Source organism: Labrus mixtus, chromosome 8 (assembly GCF_963584025.1).
Source record: "Labrus mixtus chromosome 8, fLabMix1.1, whole genome shotgun sequence".
NCBI lineage: Eukaryota > Metazoa > Chordata > Actinopteri > Labriformes > Labridae > Labrus > Labrus mixtus.
In genome coordinates, this window is record NC_083619.1 from 9,068,329 (window position 1) to 9,091,448 (window position 23,120).

Below are 23,120 nucleotides of genomic sequence, written 5' to 3' on the forward strand. Positions count from 1 at the left end.
TCGCTGATTGAACATAATTTCTTCTGTTTTTGCTTTTCTGTAGGTTCTCTCTGGTTCCTGGTCTGCACCCTGACTGGATGCTCCTTTTGTTCTTCGCTCACACTCACCTGAGTGTGACCGTGACTCTGGGCCTGCTGCTCATTCCAAAGGTAACGCTTCATACCTGTAGCTCATGAACAATCTCAGTACTGTATGTAGCTTATACTGGGCTTTAGTAACAGAGTAGATTTACTTCAGACCTAAACTGATTTTTTTCTGATATTTTTTTATCAAACTCAGTCTTCTACCCCTTACCATTAACAGTGTTTTTTACTCCACAACATTGATTTAAAAACACTGTATATTAGTAACATACAAAAACCAGATTTTAGATATACAATTGTGCTTATAAAATAAACGTAGAGATTCATCTTCTTGTTCCCAACCATTCTACTGATAAAAGATAACAGTGTTGTCCTCCTTAACTTCTCATATAATTGAATAGACATAGCTGTTTGTTTACAAAAGAGGTAACACTACACACAACTTCAAATAAATAAATAGAAACAAAGTCATAGGTTAGGTCTAATCACTTATAGGGACAAAACAACACCAGTTGGGATGTTAGTTGGATGTTTTGTCGGCTACCTCCCTTCACTCAAAAATCCATATGGACAATTCTGACTTCCGAAAATAGTGGTGTGAAAATGTCCTTGATATAAGTTTCAAATCTATGCTCTTCAAAACCACTGAGCAAAACTCCTAACCTGTTTTAATATTTGTGTTTAAATGATTGTTTGGCTTTTTGCCTTGACTTTAGAGGACAGTGGGTAGAGGAGGAAATTGGGAGGAGAGAGAGGGGAATGAAATGTTGGGAAGGGGTCTAGCAGAGGTGCTACTTGTCAACAGGCTAGGCATGCAACCGTTTGGGACTCCAGGCCAGTAGGGGACTACCAAGAGCTGACAAACTTTCAATCACAGAAGAGGCTCAAAATGTGCAAAGTTTGCAATGACAACAGGAAACCCCTTTAACAGGGCCCCATCTGACAGCACTCACACTCATTGCACTGCTAATGGTAGCATGCATTATTCCTGTGAAGAAGTTTGTTGATGAAGGTAATAACTATCCAAATTTGAATTTAGGTGCTGGAAAAGATACATCTTTGAGCTAAAAAATATTAGAACGTAGGCGCAAATACACATTCATAGTGTCACTATTCTGGGAAACAAAGCTGTACATAAGAAGTAACATCCATAGAAAGTTTGCACGAGATCAAAGTAGAAGTTGTACTTTTCTTTCTTATGAGAGGGATTTAACAATCCTGCATTTAAATGAAGTTTACATTACATTAGTACAGAGAGATTTCCATTATGGCCACCGCTGCACTTTAGCTTGTACACACAGCAGTCCATGAATCATTTTAAGTTTATTTGATATTACTGATCTAGAACACACAGACGCACACACAAATACGCATATTCGCTACCATTACCTTAAACTCATTCAAACTGCGTTAGCGTGTGTTGTAATTTAGCTAAGCACTCCCGCGGGTGTCTTTATGTGCAATCTCTCAAGTCGGATGGAAAACAGTTCATTCTCCCGCTGTGTGAGAAATGCTGAACACCATCAGCCCTCTGCGTTCTCTCATTCTTTCTTAATTAGGGCACCTCAGAAGAACAAGTCAGCCGAGGACTCTGGGATAATTAAGCACAATGGGAAGAAAGTTAATCTCACCAAGCGTATGCTCTTGAATCTTGTATAAATATTTGGTCTTCATTTGTCTCCAGATTTGTTATTAAAGCGAAACTAAATAGTATGGCTATGAAATCCAGTAAAAAAAAACATCATCTGCATCATTACAGATCATATGTCCATTATTATTTACAGTCAATGGGTAGCTATGGTTAAAAAAAAAAAAAAAGACTTTTTTGTCAGTGTGCTCGTCCGACACCTTCCCCCTGCCAGCAGTTGCAGGCATGAAGTATTATTACAAAGTGATAGTCGGTCTTGTTGCTGATGGCCTTGTTTGCTTTTGTAGGTCATGAAAAGGCATCAGCATTAAGTTACCCTAAGATTCACAAGTGATTGGACCCTATACTCTTCCATAAGCTGGTCAATAATGACCAGTTTTGGAATCAAGGTGTTTATAAATAAATTGGTCATTTAGGTTAACAATATTCACTTGTATAGTATTCAGTATTATATTTTGGTCCACTACAGAATATTGCAGGTTTTTTATTTTTTCAAAAAGCAAAAATCAATCTTCATATTGATGCCTCTGATTTTGTTTGCCACAGCAGAAAACAGATGACATTAAATAACAAATCTTAATTTGATATCAGAGATATTCAGCTGACTGGAAATTATTGAACGCAGCAATGAACAATAGTAAATAAATAATAGTAAAAAACACAATTCTCCTTGAAAAAGTTGATCCAGGGCAGGACAGTAACTTTTTTTCATGACATAAAATCCATACCAGAAAATATTTTGCTGCAGGAAAATGTTGTTTATCTCCAGCCCATCTAACAAAAAGCCTTTAAGCAACATAGTTAGTCTCTCTCACAATAAATCAGGCCAGAGGAGTTCAATACAGAGGGCCTGAGCAATACTGTCTCAGGGGCTACATTTCCAATTATACATCTCTTCTTGCCATCCTGTAGCCTCACTGATATCATTCTTTAACCTTTCTCCCCATCTCTCTCAGTTCCTGACCAAAGGGACTCAGGCCAGGGATGATATTGCGATTGAGGCCTATGAGGAGGAGCTGGACATGGGGAGATCTGGCTCCTACCTCAACAATAGCATCACTTCGGCCTGGAGTGAGCATAGTCTGGACCCTGAGGATATACGGGTAAAGTATCATTTAGAATCATAAAAGTGTTAAGTTTGTTTAAGCCCATAGATGTGTGCTTTAATCCCTTATTTCCCTTAATATAGAACTAACAGAAGAGGCAATGCATGAGACAGATCTTTATAAAACAAAGTGAATTATTATGATTTGAATATACAGTGCAAAGCCAGCACATTCTCATTCCCGAGGTGTAAGATATCGACACAACACCACTGACAGACCTTGGTGTAGACAGACACATAAGTTACCTTACAAAAGTCTACATGGGACCTTCCATGTGTTCAACTACTTGATATAAACTCATAGGAGGCACTATTAGATGCCAAGACAAAATGCTGTTGTTGGTGTATAAGAAAGGTGCTTGGAGTACAAATTGGATTCAATGGATAAGCCAGGGTCCTCTCCAAGTAAACATGGGCTTAAATCTGGTGTAGATCCAAAAGCACGTGACCTTTTATAGGCATAAACTACCCTGTGATTCTTTTCTAATCTTTGACCATAATTTTTTTTTGTCAAATCTAACCAAACAGAGTTTTACACTAATTTTGTGTTGGACAGAAAGAAAGCTTTAGAGATACCAAAGGGGTGTGACTAAGCTTCTGTTTTACAACCTGGGATAAAGGCGCTATGCAGAAGAATGATCTTTTATCCAAAAAGTTTGCATTAAGTGCATTCAAAAGAGGAGTCAGTGCTAGCCATTATCAAATAGAGGGTTTGTAAAGCTTTGAGACAAGTAACTTGTATGTTAAGTGCTAGGCCTTGGCCTTTTGTACATGTAATTGACTTAGGCATTAGTTAATCGTACCAAGAGTTGTAAAGATGAAGTCTGATAAGATGGTGTTTTTTAGATTGCTTTGGCAGATTCACATTGACTCTGCTGTCCTCAGTTGTTCATTTGAATTCTGATCACTAGTCGCTTCCATAATGTACAACCCATAACAATAAATGGACAGGTCCCAGTGATGGGATCCTTTCCCCTGTACAACACAGCTCTGTCTTATCCAGTTCAGGCTTTATGTTACTTGACATCACCTTTGATATGTCTGATAGGCAGCAAGGGTAAAAGATTGAAATTAGCTTAGCATTTAACATAGCAGTGGTAGGAGAAGCCATGACACTATTTAACAGCACCAAATGTACTTTTGTAGAAGAGCAGAGAGCCCAGCAAAAAGCCCTGTGGAACTCCTGTTATCAGGATACTTGTTTCAGACACCACCCACATCTGAAGGTTGATCAACAAAATATGGATTAATAAGGTATTTTTTAAGTCCAACATTAAAAGTCTCCTTTCCTTTTTTAGGATGAGTTGAAGAAGCTGTACGCCCAGCTGGAAGTCTACAAACGTAAGAAGATGCTCGCCAACAACCCTCACCTCCAAAAGAAACGCAATTCTAAGAAAGGTCTGGGTCGCTCCCTGATGAAACGGATAACAGAGATCCCAGAGACGATGCATCTACATCGGCAGTGCAGTCGTGACGATGGTAGTGAGCACGGCAGCAACCGCAGCACCTTAAGGAGAAACCCATTTGAACCAAGTCACCATGGTACTTCTTTCTCCATTTCAAAGCAGAAATTATGAACTGTCATTGTAGGAAAAAGACAGCAAATTTATCTTTAACTCTTTGGAATACACATGACCATGTAAGCCATGACAACATGACAGTGAACAAGCATGAACAATGCTACTATCTCAAAACGAAGTAGCTAAATGGAAAAAGCAATCATCCATTGTAATATGTACACCTGTGCCTTCTTACTATGATATATCAAATGCTCTAAGAGAAAAACTAACATTTAAACCACTGATAGAAAAAAAGAAAAACCCTTACCTGCAGCAAGTCAGTATACAATCACACAACCGTAGTCTGCATAAAAAAACATTTAAGTCTAGAGTAAAAACTCTCAACCTTAAACCAAGAGAAATAATCAAAATATCAGTAAATCCATCCTACTTTGATGCAAACCTATTGTTTTAACCTTCCCTTAGGCAAAACTCGCGACGACTCCCTGAAGAACAAAGTCATAGGCTTGAAGAAGTCACTCAGCTATGACCATGTTTGCGACCAGGATGAAGAAACCGGAAGCCAAACTGGCTCGACTCCAGGAGACAAAACAACTCCTGTTGGAGGAGTTGGGGAAGGATCTCTTCTTGGTTCCCTGATTGGACGGAAACATACAAAGAAGCAGCTAGAACCAGCGACCCCACCAAGACTGGAACCAGCTGAGTCCACTGAGTCCGTTCCACTGTTCTGGAAATCAGCCAGCGTTCACAACTTGACACACGAGAAGAAACCTGTCCACCTGAGGACCTCCATCATGCAGAAGTCTCTGAGTGTGATTGCAAGTGCTAAGGAGAAGATGCCAGGGCTGACCAACAAGACGCAAGGCGTGGAGGACGCGAGTAAGAGGGGTCTGAAGGGTCAGGACGAAAGGATGCTGTCGGAGGTGGACGAGTCACCTGAGCATTACCCCAAGATGATCATCAGCCAATCAGTGGAGTACTCCAAGACACCCATGAAGATGGGCATAATGAAACAACAGGTAATTTTAACAACTTGTCATTCCAGATTGGGTCATGTCCTAATATTTTATTTAGCTCTTTCAAAGAAATGTTAGTTGATAAATCACTAAAGCTGCCAATAAAAATACCTTGGCCAGAACTTTCTGTTTTACCTCAGTGGATGTTGTTTCTCCTTAAAATGAATAAAAATTGCAGTTTTAGGTCAGTCTTTGTTTTCCCATGTATTAATAAACATGGTCTAGACAGTCTCGAATGAATATGTGTTATTAAAAATATAGGTACCTGGAAGCAGACTACACATTGCAGTGGAAACACAGAGTTTGCTTGACAAATAATCTTTCCACAATCTAGTTTTGCCCCAAGAAAAAAGGTTCACAATTAGAGGCACGAGTGGCTCTGATTAGTTCACAGAAGACAAGCATTTAAAGAAATTGAGATATCTCTGAGGCATTATTATCTTTTCAACTCAGAATATCCTCACATACCTGGCAAAGCAGGTAAAAAGGACAGAGTCAGATGACCATGATCATGCAGAAAGATGCACAACTTTTACCCAGAAGTAAATTTTCCAACCACAATTACATAGAGCAGATCACAATGTATGTGAGAAGTAGGCTAGAGATATTGAGATTGTGTTTTGTTTTTTACATAAACACGAATCCTGGCAAGAGTTTAGTCCAAAGCTCAAACAAATAAATCCACAAGGACTACTTTTATCATTATGGTGGGACTCCCTAATAGGCTGGGCTATTGAAACATCTGGCCTTTAGTCTTAAAACTGCAACAACTGATTTTATGGCCAATTGACAGACAAAGAATAAGCTGTTTCCACATTCACATGCCCACAGCTGTTTACATCTGAAGCTATAAACGGAGCATTCATTGGGTGAATTTGTACCAATGTCACACTCTCTTTATCTTTATTTTGGTCTCTTGACCCTCCTGAAGGAATATCTGCCCCCCTGCTGCCAAATGTTCTTCTAGTCTCTGGCTTGTTGCTGACTTTCTGCAACCACTTATCACAACATGAAAAAAACATAAGTCATATTACGTCATCTTAAATATCTCCATGCCAGCTGAGGAGTAACTATCTTGTGATGAGGACTGTGAAATGTATTTGAAAGGAGCTGGTATACTGGTAGACTATAAGTCAGTCAACACTGGCAAATAAAGTAAAAGCAAATACGAGCCCCTTTAAAGCATAGATAGAAGAAAACAAGGAATCATGTTATTGATTCATACAGAAGTATTTGATCATACATTTCTGTGATCAACATAGAAACTGATTTACTGAGTATTTGTTTTATTGCTTCACTTTAACAGGTGAGTGGCAGCCAGCCCTCCATTTGCTCTGAGACCGGCAGGAGCCTTTACGATGTGTCTGAGGTTTGTCCCTGGGACATGGATGAACCTCAAACTCCCTCTGAAGCAAAGACCCAGAAACATGTATCCATTGCTCCTGTAGAAACCACCTCGTGCCGGAGAGGAAGCAGCAGCTCTGGAATCTCCAAAGGAAGTCGATCTCAGCAGAGGCAGAGAGCAGGACAATCCCCTTCCAACAGACGCCGCTCCAAAGATAAAGGAGGAGAACGGGATGAGGGCAGGGAAAGCCGGAAAGTGCGCCCACCCAGGTCACCTCTCCCTCTTAAGCCAGATGTCTGTCCCTGGGACTTTGAAGAGCAGCCCATGCTGGGAGGAGATTCCGATTCCATCTCCCCGGACAGGATCAGGCGTAAGAAAAGTGTAACACCCACTGATGGGAAACCAAAGGGGCTCCACTCTGATCACTCCAAGTCCACAGGGAGCCTTTTGCAGCCACCCTCCCTGATGGTTGAGATCTGCCCGTGGGATTACAATGCTCCACCCTCACCTAAGCAGGAAAAGTCCTGCAACAGTCCGACCATACACAAGAAGAAACGGAAAGGCTCCTGCTCGTCCAACCACAAAGCCGAGAAGGAGAAAGGGAAGGAGAAAAGTAGAGAAAGGCGAAGCTCTTCCAGTAAACCACAATCAGAAAGGAGACGCGTAAGCCAGTCATCGGAATATGGCATGGCTGTTTCTGAGCGGCGGAGAAGCTCAACTAGAGACCCAGAAGCAATAGAAATCAGGAGGGCGGAGGTTTACTCCCGGGAGACAGAGCCCTCTCACACCAGCTTTGCTCAGACTAAAAAATCCCCAGAGAAGAAGAAGGAGAGCTCTTTGAGTACTAGTTACAAACCTGCAGTGAGCAGTGGGGAGAAAATGGTGGATGTTTGCCCCTGGGACTTTCAGGAGCAGGACTCTGGAGGGATGGCATGATGAGGGGTGTGATGATTGTACTTTTTGTACTCACAGACTGACAGCACAGCACAAAACAGAGCAACATAATGAAAAAGATGTTACACTGAATAAGATGAGAAAGGTTTTCTGTGGGTGACCTAAGTAAAATAAGATTTTGTGAAGAGAGTCTATTTATTCTGCTGTCCATTGATGCAATTCAGTGCAAACTCTTGTTGTAACATCGCAGTGAAAGCAACCTTGAAGTCACTGTAGTGGAATTTTTAGTCTGCACTTTTGCTTGCACATTTGTTAAAGTTACATTGTATGTAATTTTTAGGCCATTGAATACATCAAGATAATCAGAAAATGAATCATTAAACAATCGTTTCTCATGACAGTTAATTTTCCATCTGATGAGCTTGTCGAATGTTTCCTGTTTTGTTGATGATACTATACAATTTAAGTCAGGCATTGGAGACAAAAAGCTACACTGTATGTATGTTTTATCACTCTGAGAACACCACGGCAAGAAGACAAAGAGTGATACCTGTTTTTACCAGCAGATGAGAGTATGGATTGTCACAAATACAGTAAATTCTTCAGCTAATGAGTCCATTAAATCTTGACCCATATTTCCTGTTATGCTGATGATATTCTATGTTGCACAGGTAACCATCAAAGACTTACAACATCAGATGCTAATGATGAAAACCAGCAGGTATCAGGGACAAAGGACCTATGGAAAAAAAATGGGATACAAGCTCTTAGAAGCAAGACCAAAGCCCCAGACACAGGTGTGATGTCCAACTTTTAGTCCAAATAAGAAACTCATTGCAAAAATATTTCTTTGATAAGTGAAACAAGGGAATCACAAAGGATTGAAATGAAGCTCCTTTAAAAAAAGATACTTGGTATGTTTTAGTTTTCGTTCTCAATATTCAGTGTTTTTAAAATTCCATTGCATGTGCCAAACTATCAAGCATCCAATAACTGTTAATTGGTTAACTTGTACTCGATTATGACAATGGAACTGTTGATGTTGTTGCCTATGGTATTTGTCTCCTTGTGTAACACATAATGCTTTTGAAATGAGGTGCGTTGCCATTAAAAATGTACACACACATTTTAAATGGCTTGCAGAAAAATTACAGCAGAACAGGGAAAGCTGTACGGGTATCGAGTATTGATACTTATTTACTCTTTATAGTCTGGCCTTTGATGTCCCTTCTCCGAGGCTTGAGTATTTCCACGTTTAAAAAAAAGTTCTGGATTCTTTCAAAGACCAACACGGACCCAGACTCGTGGCAATGATTTGAATAATGCATTTTCTCTCAGTCACTTAGTTGCTCATTTTGCATCTGCTTGAATGCACCTTACTTCATGTCTTTGCACATAATCAGTCGTTAGAACCACAACGATGCATGGCCAAAGCTTTTTTTGTCACTTTCATGCTAACAGGAAATGAGTAATTCCACATTTCAGCATCATGTCCACAGACAACTATCACAGCCAGACTTTCTGGGACTGTGATCATCCACCCACCAGTGAAGTCTAATCCAAAACACAAGTCAGATCAGCTTCATTGCTGTTGTGTGTGACAGTGAAAACACAGGTGTAATGGCACTAATGTTCACCAGAAGGCTTAAAAAAATCATTGCATATTTAATGAGATTCTTAAATCTAGATGTCAGCTGTCATGGATTTATCAAGCATTTTGGAAAATAACTTTCTGTTTTAAGAATCTGTTTTGCTCAGCAAGCATTCAGAAAACAGCAATAGGCTTGATAAATAAACATGACCCACCACTCTAACTTTCACTACATTTTTCTACCAGATGGTTTTAGCTTGTTTGCAAAGGAATGTTGAAACTTGCCCACTCAATGTATTTTATGCTTGTTATACTGTAAAGTGTTGCTCCAAAAAGTTACACAATGTTGTAGCATCCACATGGGAGTATTTTTATTGTACGTTCATGTTGTGTTGCATGTACATACAGAAAATACCCTGTTCTCAATACTGGATTAAATCTTTCTATGAAACCCCAGTTTGTGTTGTTTCTTCATTTAGGATCCCATTTAGCCGCAGCATTGCTAATCCTCCTGGAGTCCACAACAACCTATACAGTGACTGTATCATAACCTTGTAAACAGTCCGTCCAATATCGTATGTTAGAGGTATATAGTCATAGTAATAAAATCTCGACTATCTGCCAATACATAACTCGCCTCGAAAACCCCTCGGCTGAATCATCTCAGCAAACACTTTCAGCTATCTTAACATCATCATGGTGTTGCCACAGGCTGGTGTAGTTTCCTCTTACACAGCTCGCTAACCACTCAGATGTAAACATTGATACAAGGGATAAAAAAAAACCCCACATTTTCTCAAAAAATAAATCTATGTACCAAATACCTTCGTAATGCAAAAATATAGAAATGGAGAAGAGAAATGACAAGAGAACATGTACGGTATATGTATGTTGCATTTTTCTGCTCTCAAGAAACAAAAAAAAAAACATAACATACACTCAACCCTTTCAAAATATTATTAAAAACAGCAATAAACAAAGGAATTGTTAGTATTTTCTATGCAGTCAATTATTTGTTCTTCCTGAGTTCACACTCCTGCTTGTTGTCTGCACACACAAAAAAAGTTGTTTTTTCTTATCTCTATTGCAGAGGGTGTTGGATGTTGTAGCCGTTTGTGCAACACTGCCACTGTGTGGAGAACTTTTTTTATTATTATTATTTTTACTTCTACTTGAAGCCATCCCAAAGTGAAATATAGTTTCCAGTTTGCTTATTATGATTGTTCAGTATAGGATTATCTAATAGAAGGCAAAAATTGGTTCAAATTGAACTCCCGTTTTCAGCTGTTGTTAATGAGCCTCACCTGGTCCAGGAAATACAAAAGTGCTTCTTCTTAGATTTTTAAGCATTAACTAAAATCTAAAATAATGAACTAAAATAATTAATATTCAAAGCAGGGACATTTCTGCTTAATGTTTTTTTTTTTAATTCTATGATACATTTTAATAATGATACTTTCAATATTATCAGATAAATGTAAATACAGAATCCTAACCTGTATCAGAGTGATTTCCTTTTTAAGGCTACATTTTTATGGCCATAGAGCTTCTTCCATTGGGGTAGGCCGACTAATACTTAAACAAGAATCATAATAATCACCTTACAATGTAAAGTTATGGGAATAATCCAGTATATGATTGTGTTCAGTATACATTTTCTGTAGAGATTAACATAGATGAGGGTTTATTTTCAGGGATAGGACAGGGTTTGTCTGTGTTACTGAGCTTACACAGTTTTGCTACAAAGAGAACAACTGAAGAAAACCCTATATTTCTTTAAAGGTAAGTACTTCTAAAAAAAATAATATGTACTTAGTATGTCTAAGTAGGCCTATTAAATTATAATTATTAGTCTTGGTGTCAAGGTGTAGGCGAATCAATCAGGAATTAAATGAATAGCAAGTGTGAAGCTAAACTTCTTTTTAAAAAGTTCGTTGTTTTTTTTTTAAAACCATTTCCTGGGCTGATAACATGCTGAAGCTTATGTTTTAGTTACAAGTTGCCTCACTATTATTTGAAGTAATGTGGACAAGTAAAACGTTTGTGAATTTTATTTGTAGTTTAATATAAGTAGGAAGTAGCATAACAGGCTAGTATGCAAATTGTCATCAGCCTATATTGACGTACTTTTACTCCACTAATGCACACGGAAGAAGAAATAACTTGTTAAACTTATCAATCAACTAGTTAAAAGTCAAATATTGTATCTCCCCAATAATTAGCCCTTAGAGCACCCACCTCCTCCCTCAGCATCCAGCTCCATCCCGCTAACTAAATTAGAGGCCGTGACGTCATCCCTGCAGCTGCGGCCAGGGCTGCGTCCCTTCAGGAACAGCCTGTTTGACTTTACCCGCATCACATCATCAACTACAGAGCAGCACAGCATCTAAACACACACACACACAGTGTTTTTCAGTCTCCCCTTTCTATCCACACCGAACAGGAATAACGTCATGGGCAACGTGCAGGTAGGAAAAGTCGATTTATTTATTTTACAAGTGTTGTTTCTAATCAGTGAATGTAATAATTTAATGGTGAAGTAAGTTGTCAGAGAGTTTAAAAGTGCTTGGGAGCCGAGTTAGCAGTGATGTAGCCTAGGAGGATAGCTGTTAGCCGTTTCAAAATAAAAGTCAGAGGTATAAATCCACATGAAAAGATATCACTTTAATATCACCTATCTTGAGGAGGTGAAAATGATACATTTTGTTTAAACAGTGTGAGCAGAACTTGCGCAGTTAACTTTGGTACTGGGTGTGTTTCCTGCCAGGCTGGGGAGGCTGCAGCAGCAGCAGCAGCAGCAGGAATTTGAGCCGTCTGTTCAATAAGGCCGCATTGTGTTAGTGTGAGGGTGGGCGAGGAGAGACACTGTACACACTGCTGCTCCATGACTCAGCTGTAACACAGGCTGCACCCTTTTCCTGCGGGACAGGCTGGCCTCATGTAATAGAGTAGCCTACTAGCATCATCTTTCCTCACACTCACTCTGCAATCTGTACAGCTGGACTAACTTTAAATTGTAGCTTTTGACTTTTTTCTTATAGCCTATTTACAATTCTAAATACAATGGACGTTACTTTCTTAGATTTTGTATGTGTTGATTTTACATTACACCACTTTTGCTATATGTCTCTTAATAGTTTGAGTGGAATGGATGATATGATTATTGTGTGATGCAACAGTGCCCATCCCTAACAAGGCTTACATGCACTTTTATTATGAAAACAAGACCCGACTCTGGAAACCAAGTTTTACACTTAAGTTACAAAATCTGTGAAAGAGATACATCTTCAGAGCTTCTTCAGAACTCTAGAAATCAGAAAAGTGTGTAAGCTTTGAAACTGAACATATTAAATCTGTCTTCAATGGTCAAAACAAATCAGGATTTAAACACATGTAATTCCTGAGCGTGTTCACTCATTATAACAAGGACAGCACAAAAGAAAATGTGATTTATTCACACAACCTTTCATAATTCAGACTTCTTAAAGCAGCATAAGGCTCTGTCAGATATGGACTTATGTATGATGTACTTCAAACAAAAGGGGATAGTTTATTAGCTGTATCATTTTTCTCATATTTGCATACATTTTATGATTGATTTTCTCTGTTTCCTTTTTATTTTTTGCAGCCCACCGTCGTCCCAAAAGAGGACTTTGATGTCACAGCTGATATCAAAGCTATCAGAAAAGCGTGTAAAGGTTTAGGTAAGTGTAAGAGAAAAAAAGATTGTGCTTCCTCCTTTCAGAATTCACGCATTAATAATCTTCTCTTTTTGTATTTGCATGTGATCAGGGCATCTAATGTTAACCGTCTATAGTAAAAGGAGCGTCACTGCTTGTAACAGTAACAAATCAAAATAATTCACTGCTATGAAACATGCTATATGTTGATCCTGAAGACAGAAAAAGACAGTATCATCTTCATTTTGTAGTCCATTGAAGTTAAAAGTTTTGCAAACTGAAACCAGACATCATGCAGAAATGTTAAAAGCAATCTGAGAATGGCACCTGTTCCCTCACAGGAATATATTTTGTTTGTGTATATTGTGTTTTCTTATTATTATACGAGCCCCCCTTATTGGTCCATATGTCAGTGTAAGTGGATTGGTCAAACATAAGAGTCATTTTTAGATCCCATGGTAAAAGTTAGCAAATAACAGTTGGTGTGAATGCAGACAGGAAACAAGTCCCCATGATGTGTAGTTCTCAGGGAACTCTTCAAAAAGTACCCAGAACCGTTTGGTCTGAAAACACCTCATGGTATTCTGAAGTGTAAGTGAAATGCTGTTGTTTGTTGTTTCAGGCACAGATGAAGAGAGCATCATTCGTATCCTGGCCAATCGTTCATCAGCTCAACGTGTGGAGATCAAACAGGCCTACCTTGAAAAATATGACGATGTGAGTTGCTCATTAGCTTCCTCTCTCACATACAAAGACACATGTGAAGTAAGCGTTACATAAGCTCTGTATTAACTTGGTGTGTTTGTTCAGGAGTTGGAGGAGGTCCTCAAAGGCGAGCTGACTGGAAGCTTTGAGAAAGCCATCATGGCCATGTTGGACCCTCTTCATATTTTCTTCGCCAAGGAGCTGAAGAGGGCCATGAAGGGGGCGGGGACAAACGAAGCGGTGCTCATAGAGGTCCTGTGTACGGCCACCAATGAGGTCTGTCAATTTGAGATACCATTGTTTTTCCACTCAGTCTTTAACTAGAGAGCAATTAAAATACACATAACATTATTATCAGTGACGTGCTTATATTTCTGTGAAGTTGATTTTCTACTTAAAGGTCACTCTGTTTAAAATGGGTTCAAGCTAACTGTCTATATGAGAGGTTCTCAACCCCTGGTTCTGGACCCAAAAGTGGGTTGCAGAGCTGTTTTGAGCTGGTCACAAATGTGAGCCTTAAAAAAAAATATGATATCAAAAAAGTCTTAAGGGTCTTCAGATGGATGCGGTGTGCGCTGAGCGTGCCGCGGAGTACGGCTATTCAGAAAACTATGAACACTGCACTGATATAAAAACAGCTGACTGGGCTAGCATACAAGCAAACAGTTGTTTATTTAATCCTTCCACAAACATAAACACAAAGCAAGTAAATCCATCAGATTGTTCTTGCCACCTCTAACTCCAATCATCGCTCTGACACCTGAGGGGGAAACATTACGCTCTATGTTAAATCCTCCAGTATTTATCAGTGGATGATCGCTAACTTTGACTGTGGGCTGGATAGCTCTGGGCAGATATTGTTTAGTGGGTGTGTGAGCAGCTTCCTGCTGCGGGAAATAAAGCTGATGAGGAAGTGAGTATTTAAACAGTAGAGAGAGCTTTAATACAAAATCTCTAACTGAGCAGATCGGTACTGTGGAGGTAGGGGATACTTTGTTTGTGTTGGTCTCCCAAAGTGACCCCCTTGCATATGACATCATGTGAGGAGATCCATTTCATGTTGATAAGAGCAGCTTGAATACGAGGGCTTCACTAAATCTACTCTTTTGTTCACTTGTTACAGGACATCATGAGGTACAAGGAGGCCTATGTGCAGGGTGAGTCTTCCTCCATGATGAGTCATGCACACTCAAAAAAGCCCCTAATGGTTCATACTGGAGTATGTGGTCATCTTAAGTTTAATGTTTGTGTTGATGTTAAGGGCTGTTTCTGTTCAGGGAGTGAATCATGTTGTAGTGAGCCATGATTTCCCAACTCACTCACCACAAGCACCGTCTGATCCTCCCTCCCATCCTCAGGCTCCAATTTCAGTCTCAACATATTTTCTTGCACTGTAGTATGCTGTCAAAACATCAGTATGGCATTGTACAGTGCAGCATGTGTCCTGACCCGTGCGCTGCAATAATTCAATTCACTGGTGTCAAAAATGGATGTTTCAATTTAAAAAGTACAGCGCTTTAAACAAACGTCCCTGCAAGATTTGACTCTCATCGTCACCACTTCATGACTCCTCGTGGTGGAGCTTACAACACGAGTTAGAATACCGTGAAGGGAAGTTAATTGACCAAAGAAGTAGTTGTAGTTGAAAGCAAGATAAAAGAAGAAGACGGCGAGATAATGTCCGACAGCGGTGAAGCATGACTCTGACAGATTAAGGGGCATTTGACACCAAGTGAACAAAAAGATGAATCAGAATCAGATATCCTGATGTTCATCATCATTATATGATTGTCTTATGTCAATGATGACCTGTATTGTGATATATTGACATATGGTATATCGTATCATATCAGAGGGGGAGTTACCCTGAGATTCTCATCTCTTGTTTTGAAGGATGTGTAAGGGCTACTGAAGTTTTTGACTTTTTTCAGTGCATGAGTGTGACTTGGAGGCGGACATCGAGGGGGACACCAGTGGAGATGTGAGGAATCTGCTGATGGCACTGCTGCAGGTAAAGATTCATTATTACTAATTTAACCAGAGATCATTCTAGCACCAGTAGTAACAATGGGGAGCTATAGTAAACAAACCTTGAAACAAAGGAGGAAGTCTAGAATTTGGATGGACGCCATAAAGAGAAGCAGGATTGTCATTTTCTTCCCCCTCTTTGTTATTTGCTCACAGAATTGTTCTCTATGCTGTGATTCGCCCACTGAGACATTTTCTCACACATCACACCACTGTCTGGCATGCTTCAGCTTTTTTTTTTTTTTTTCCAACTCTCCCACCCTTTGCTGCTTCCCTTCTCTATTCCTTCCCCCAGAAATCAAGACAAACCCAGTGTGACTCATGCTCCAAAGCGACGCCACTTCCATTGGCCTTCAAAGATTTCCCCTGATGTGTAGCAGATGATTGTTATCCTGTTAAATGCCTGAGATTATTTTCCTGATCCGTCTTTTTAACCTCTTCCTCGCTAACCTCTCTCTTTCCAAATACTTTCCCTCCCTCTTTTCCTCCAAACCTTTTTTTCTACAGGCAAGCAGAGACGAGGGCTATGAGGTGGATGAGGGTTTAGCCGAACAGGATGCCGCATCTTTGATTGAGGTACGTTCACAGATTAAATCTGTGCAGAGTAATTCCTTTAGATTAGAGGCCTGGTTCATAGTTGACCCTCGAAATAACAGTGATTTGCAAAGAAATGTGATACTAGGTCAAGATGTTTTTAATCATGTGAGACCAGGATGACAGACAAATCTGACTGGTGCAGAATGTGTACAGTACAGCTGTTTTTTTAATATGTAATGCTGCACTCTGTTTTTTAGTTCAGTGCAGGAATGTCAAGACACTTTACAAAAAGCAGGTAAAAAACCTAACTCTTTGTTATATTATTCACAAAGAGCCAAGGTGAGTCCATCATGAGCACTAAGCAACATCTGGCAAAGTTACAGTAGCAAGAAAAAAAACTAAGAGGCAAAAGCAGACTCATGATGAACATCCGTCTGTCCAAACTGCGCTGGGCTTGAAATGGATGCAGGAAGAAGGAGGGGGTAGATCACTGGTAGATGACTCCAAAGGAGAGGGGCCTGATAACTGAAGGCTCTACCTCCCAATATATGGCCCATAATATAATAAAATCCAATAAAGTCTTTCCTTTATTTAAAAATGAACATGGGTCAGTTCTTTTTAGCCTCTCTGACTCTTAACGTTTGAATCATTTGTCCGACACAAACTTTATACAAAAACATATGGCATTCCAATCAGGCCTCAACTGTTTTCATTATTTATTTATTGAATTAGAACAGTGCACAGGAATCCACATATCAGCAGTATGCATCTATGTAAATATACCTGTATTAGCACAAAGGCTAAATTGTATCCATCATCCTACGGCAGGTACTAACAAAAGACAAATAAAACAAGTTTGTTTGTCGTGTTGATTTGGTATTGTTAGCATGCTAAGGGGCAGATGTTATACTTGTGGAGTGAATGAGTGGGCGTAGCCTCTTGGTTTTAAAAGTGAAGCCAATGAGGAGGGTCCTTAAAGCTACAGTCTGTCTTTTTGTTAATGGGGGGGAGTCATTACTGGTTCCCGAAATCAAGTGTTCTTGAAAATAACTTTTTTTAATTTCTCCTTGAAGACAGATTGACCTTCATTTTAGAAATGAGTTCCATTTGTAAGTCAAACTGAAGACAAAGTAGGGCGTGCTTTGGCGCTTTGCTCTTTGTGATCCACAAGTTGCCTCATCAGCCACTTTTTTAACCAGGATGGCGACATCACAACATGTATCCAGTCTATCGTCTAAATTTGGTGACATCTGGCTCCAAAAACCAAGAGGGCTTCAAGCTGCGGCTAACAAATCAGTGTGTTTATTCATGGAGTCTAGAGCCACTTTGTTTATACTGTCTGGTTGTCATCATGTGAGCATTATCACCTTGAGGAAGTTATAGTCCAGATGTTAGCATTTAGCTCTTATCTCTGCTCTGTCCAAATACAGCCTGAAAGATCTGCTAGAATAAACGTAAACCAATAACTTGACACCGCAGTGAAGTGTCATAGTATCCTTACATTTCTCTAAACAACCCTGAGTAATACGTTGAGTCTGTTAATGATGTTCTTATTCAGTCAGTATGATACCTTTAAGGTGCTCTGATAAAACCGATGCTCCATGTTCCCAGCTCTCGTTGAGGAACTTGAATGAATCGTTTATTGTAAGCTGGAATGAAGAGAGAAACTAAGACCACGAGACCCAGATCGTAATAAAAACAGGAAAAGACCTTTCATGAAAACCCATCAAGTTTACCTGAGAAATGAAACATGAGAGCTCTAAATCTGAGACACACACTGACAATGTTTTTCCTCTATGTCAGGCAGGAGAAGGCAGATTTGGCACAGACGAGTCCACCTTCAACTTCATCCTGACTCACAGGAACTATCTGCAGCTTCAGGCCACCTTTAAGTTCTATGAGTCGGTGAGGACAACACTCGTTTGTTCAACATGATGTTCTTCCAGCTTCCCATCATTTATTACATTTTACATTTTTGTGCTTCTTGTTTTGCAGCTTTCAGGAACAGACATTTTGGACGCCATTGACTCTGAGGCAACGGGGACTCTGAAGGAGTGCTACATCACTCTGGGTAGATTTCCCTAAAACAGGATTGTTTACCAGATGTGACTTATGAAACTCTTGTTCAGATCATTATTAGCTGGTTTTTCTTTAAACTGACGTTCTTTTCTTTTCTACTTTTCTAGTCCGGTGTGCTAAGAACCCTCAGCTGTATTTTGCCCGGCGCCTCAATGCCGCCATGAAGGGAGCGGGCACTGATGAAGACACGCTCATTCGCGTCATTGTGGGACGCTCTGAGGTGAGTCTGTGTGGAAGATAATGGTACTATTGGTCCAGTTCAGTGGCTGGTTCACATGAGATTTACCTGCTATGAGGTGGAGACAGAAGTTCACATCAAAGCTGTTGAATTCTGTCTGACTAAAGCGCATGTCGTCCAAAATCATACTCGAGCTTGAAGGAAACAGGCTAAGCTAAAGATGTGTGCAGGTCCAAGCTACTTCTCTGAGAAATCAGAATGAGACAATGAAAAAACCAACGCCTAATGTTTGTGTTCAGTTTCACTCCAACCAGGCTTTCGAAGAGGTTCTTCTTCTTTAGAAGAGCTAAAAAAAAGAAAGAGAAAAAAGGCCAAGCCACCTGAAATTTACAACACCCCTTTTTTACTTTTTGGTTTTTATTTTTGTATTTTATTGTCTCTTTTAATTTTAAAGGTTTTGATCTAGGTCTTTAAAGGGCTTGATTTGGTCCAGCACCTCACAGGGTTCTCTTTGGAAACAGAATTTATAACCAAAGAAATAAATATAGCCTCTGATAAGAACGCTGTTTCTGCTCTGACTTTTCAAGTCTGACCCGAGAAATGAAACCAGGAATTAAACTATATTTTATTCTGAAATATGGACGAGCAAAGAGCTTTCTGTTTCCACATAGTATAAATGTATCTCCTGTTGTCCAATCACGCTGCATAATAATCTTAATATTTAATTACAAACATAGATGTTTAACAACTAAAAATAACTTACGACCATTTTATCATCCAATAAAAGGATAAACAATAATATAATACAAAAAAAATAAAAAGAGAAAAACTATTTTGTGCTGACAGCAGTGTTTTTATGTTACTCTACAGTTCGACCTGGAGACGGTGAAGGACATGTACCTGGAGAAATACGACGTCACCCTGAAAGACGCTCTGGACTCCGACTGTGGAGGAGACTTCAAAACCCTCCTCATTGAGATCCTACATTAAAAACATCTCACCTTCCCCCCTGCAGGCCTTATTTAACCAACATTACACATTCTGCAGCCAATTATCCTTCATCCCCCTCCTCCTCATTATTCCCCTTTTACTCTGTGACATCATTCATTCATTTGTGGACGTCTTTCTATCAGTCCTCTCACATCTTCATCTCTCTCTCAGTTCTCTCTGCAGCATGAACCAAAAACATCTAAGTACTATATAACCATATTTTACACATGGTGATTTTACATTTACAGTCTTTAAATACATAGCTGTGCCAAGTATTACTCATCCAAATGGAATTGATACCACTGTGGTTCGTCATCCTGAAGAGGCCTCTGTTTCTCAACATGTGTAGCCTCTTATGTTTATCACTTTATTTATTTCTCTTAACATCAATTAACTCCACCACTCTTTGCCTCAAAAATACCTTTCATAAAATGATAGTGATGTAGTTTCCTTTTTTGCTGCACCACTTAAGTGCTGAATCATCACTTCAATTGAATTGTGTTAAATATAACTCTTTAAATACAAAGTATTGTTTTTTTATAGTCACATCCCTTTCATAGTCCTAAGGGATTTTTAACTCAGACGGTGTTTGGTCTTATTACAAGTCACAGCTAACATGCTGCCTTTCACATTCACACTTTTTTAATACATAGATTGTTCTCCTGAAGTCACTCAACCATTACATTGACATACTCTCAAAAACACAATTTTCATAATGATTTTGTAAAACTTTTAGATCATGATGAATTAAACTCAAGTGACTACTTGGGCATTAGTCACATGCTATTTTGTCCCTTGAGGTGCGCCATAGGTAACGAGTCAAAAGGTGTATCAACCTCGAGACATCAAACATTCCACTATTTTGCATCCTCTTCATCCTCTACCGGCACTTCCTTCATTTATTTCAAGATAAAAACAGGTTTGTATCCGAACAGGACGTTGATTACCCTTAGCTTAGGACCATACAAAAATCCAAAATTAAAGCATAAAACCTGTTTTGAAACGCAAAAAAATAATTGAATTTCAAACATGCAATTAAAAACCTGATTCTAATCTACTGAAAATCAGCGATTAATTGAGATTAAAATATTTAATTGTTACAGAGTCAGACGACTTTATTAATCTCAGCAGGGTAATTCAGTGTAACGGCCTTATGAGTGATTAAATGAGTTTAACAGCCCTGATGATGACAGTTATATTTAAAAAAAATCTTGCTCTTTAACCTCTGAACTACAATCACAGATAAACGACACACACTCTGCATTCATGAATCATATCTGAACTAGTTTAATTTCAAACCAATGTTACCCTTATATTAATAACTATCATGTATGTTTGTGTTGTGAAATAGTAAATAAATATATGAAGGAAGTTATTGTTAACCTGTTGGCATTAAATATATGTTGCATATGTATGCTGTGATAAATTTGAACTCTAACAAAAAATGCTCTGTGATGTGTTATGTGTCTGTCCTGTAGAGGGCAGTGCTGCACCTCTTTTTCGTCATTTCTGCTTTTCAGTAGAAAAAGATGAACAAGAAAGATAACTGATATGATGTTAAACTTGATCATATTTAACATTTGTGACATATTGTGTGTTTGAACATACTTTCCACTTGATTACAGATATTATTTACTTTGGCTGCTTTTTATTTCTGAGTGTTTGTTTCGGTGTATGATGCCAGAATTTCTTTCTTGACCAAATCTTCCCCAAATTTTCTTTGTCATTTGCAAAAGAGCACAGAAATATTTTGACGCCCCTGGCTGAGTTAGAGACAGAGCAGGCTGAAAGTTCAAAACAAGTGAGAAATGCTTCCAGATGCACCGACCCACAAGCAGCTGATTTCTCACTTTCTGTCCCGCTGTTAGCTTATTTCCCACAGCGTTCTTCTTTTTATCTCAATTCTCTCTCTCGGTGTCTTTTCTCTCTACTTCTTTTACCTTGAAGTTCTGGTTGTTTCAGTATTAAGGGCAAAGTTTGGAGGACACCTGTTTTCTGCACATTCTTGCTACCTATACAGCCTGTGCACCATATGTATCCCAGCGGCTCGACCGTCCACCTCATACTACTCACACTCTGGCAGCTTCTCTGGTCTGAAGAGAGCAGCACATGTGTCTCTATAAATGAGACAAAGGTGGAGATGTAGATTCAATGAAGTGTATGAACACAAGTGTAATGTGTGAGACTCAGCTTTGAGAAACAGTTGTCTCAATATAAAGTTGAAATCAATCTTTTTTTTTTACATTGATTAATTCATTTCTTAATACGGATAAGGGACTGTGGGACATTTATTAGTGTGTAAGTGTGTGTTCAGGGTTCTTTATCATCCCGGGTTTAGTAACCCCTGTGGACAAACAGAACATCTTATTTCTCTTCTAATCTATAAATGCTTGTGTTATCCTCTTATAGATTATATCCCACTGTTTACCGCTTTTCAGCAGTGTGTCCAGACTTTTTGGACTACGGTGGATCAACTGAGGTACTGGCTTAAGCAGAGGGGGGGGGGCATGAATATGTGTGCGCACAGACATGAATAAATGGCAAAATTATATTTACTTTTTATATATCCACTTAATAAATCTACTTTAACTACTAAGATTAAAGTAGGTTAAGATGTGATATCCTTTCTTTTACTTTAAAAGGTAAAACAACATAATGGTAACATGAAATATTATTCTGATTACTCAAAAATAAGACGTGGTAAAAGTCCCAGTTTAAAAAAAAGTCATTTGTCTTGTCATTTGTCTTGTCATTTGTCTTGCTGTCTTTGCATTTCAATGCAAAGACAGCTGTTGCAACTGTTTCTGTTGCAACACAGCCCATACAGTTGATTTTAACATAAGTCCCGCCTCTGACAAGACAAATAACCAATCCTAGTCTAGGATTTGGGTGTCAATCAGATTTCAAGGCTGGCCCTCTTGAACTCTGATCAAATTAAGGTTAGGGTTGACCTGCAGCCCCTGCTTTTAATTATCTATGGTATTATTCACTTTTAAACTTTTCCCAAAAATTATAAAAATCAAACAAACAGATTGTTTTCGGCAGAACGCTCTTTATCCTCTTGACTGACACGGTGTCAGTGTGCCAGCCATAAAAACCACTACATAGAAATAATCAATGGTCTTACTGATGATCTCATTTGCTTTTGTAGGACATCCAAAGGCATGAGTTTTAAAAATGTACTGAGCAAATCCTCAAAGCCAACATACATGCATGCCTTCAAACTTGTGCAGTGTTTTAAGACACACTCATACCTACACACTCTCCTTATTCACTACATCTGTACTCTATTATACAGAGTGCTAATGTGTAAGGGCAAGTAGTACTTCCAGACACAGCTCCACTTTCCATACTGTGGGGCTCTGACCTCTTTCCTTTAACGTTTATCATCCTCAGACCACTATAACTCACCCAGCCAGCCATCCATCAGCCTGGAGTGTTTTCAATTTGTCCCAATATGCTTTTTCCCCTGTTCTGTTTGTCAACTCTGGTCTGGTTATAGTCTGAGCTCTTCTGGTTATTGTCTGACAACGCTTGCGCGAAAGATTTAGGACTAGTTCATGAACTGTGCTGCACATGCTTTATTCATAGTTTCCTTTTGGTCAAACAACCCTGACCTGTACAGAAAAAAAGAACCAAAGTGAGAAATGCCTGAGTCGGCACTCTTTGATTCTAGAGACTCCGTACCAGCACTTCTAAGAGAGAAACCTGCATAATAATG

General features: G+C 39.1%; 2 protein-coding genes across 3 annotated transcripts in view; both read left to right on the forward strand.

The window, feature by feature from the left end:
• Positions 1–9,658, forward strand: part of gpr158b (G protein-coupled receptor 158b) — a 77,174-nt gene extending 67,516 nt beyond the window's left edge. The window contains exons 9-13 of the mRNA XM_061043430.1: positions 44–149; positions 2,688–2,834; positions 4,135–4,378; positions 4,822–5,375; positions 6,679–9,658. Coding sequence (XP_060899413.1) covers positions 44–149; positions 2,688–2,834; positions 4,135–4,378; positions 4,822–5,375; positions 6,679–7,653 — 2,026 coding nt within the window. The 3' untranslated portion in view covers positions 7,654–9,658. The remainder of the gene's footprint in view (positions 1–43; positions 150–2,687; positions 2,835–4,134; positions 4,379–4,821; positions 5,376–6,678) is intronic.
• Positions 9,659–11,528: 1,870 nt separating this feature from the next.
• Positions 11,529–20,811, forward strand: anxa13l (annexin A13, like). Of its 2 annotated transcripts, none has more exons than XM_061043491.1 (11): positions 11,529–11,670; positions 12,831–12,906; positions 13,505–13,599; positions 13,693–13,863; positions 14,711–14,744; positions 15,519–15,598; positions 16,123–16,191; positions 17,956–18,057; positions 18,148–18,223; positions 18,339–18,451; positions 19,280–20,811. In XM_061043491.1, the coding sequence occupies exons 1-11, from the start codon at positions 11,656–11,658 to the stop codon at positions 19,397–19,399; spliced, it is 951 nt and encodes a 316-aa protein (XP_060899474.1). In that variant the 5' UTR covers positions 11,529–11,655; the 3' UTR covers positions 19,400–20,811. The 2 variants fall into 2 exon arrangements, with proteins under 2 accessions (XP_060899474.1, XP_060899475.1); XM_061043492.1 differs by having other exon boundaries at positions 13,696–13,863.
• Positions 20,812–23,120: the final 2,309 nt, after the last annotated feature.

Bases quoted from the DNA above. Each gene is read 5' to 3' on its own strand.
- anxa13l (XM_061043491.1), top strand. The intron at 14,745-15,518 runs GTGAGTCTTCCT...GACTTTTTTCAG, and splicing joins CAAGGAGGCCTATGTGCAGG to TGCATGAGTGTGACTTGGAG. The intron at 16,192-17,955 runs GTACGTTCACAG...CCTCTATGTCAG, and splicing joins ATGCCGCATCTTTGATTGAG to GCAGGAGAAGGCAGATTTGG.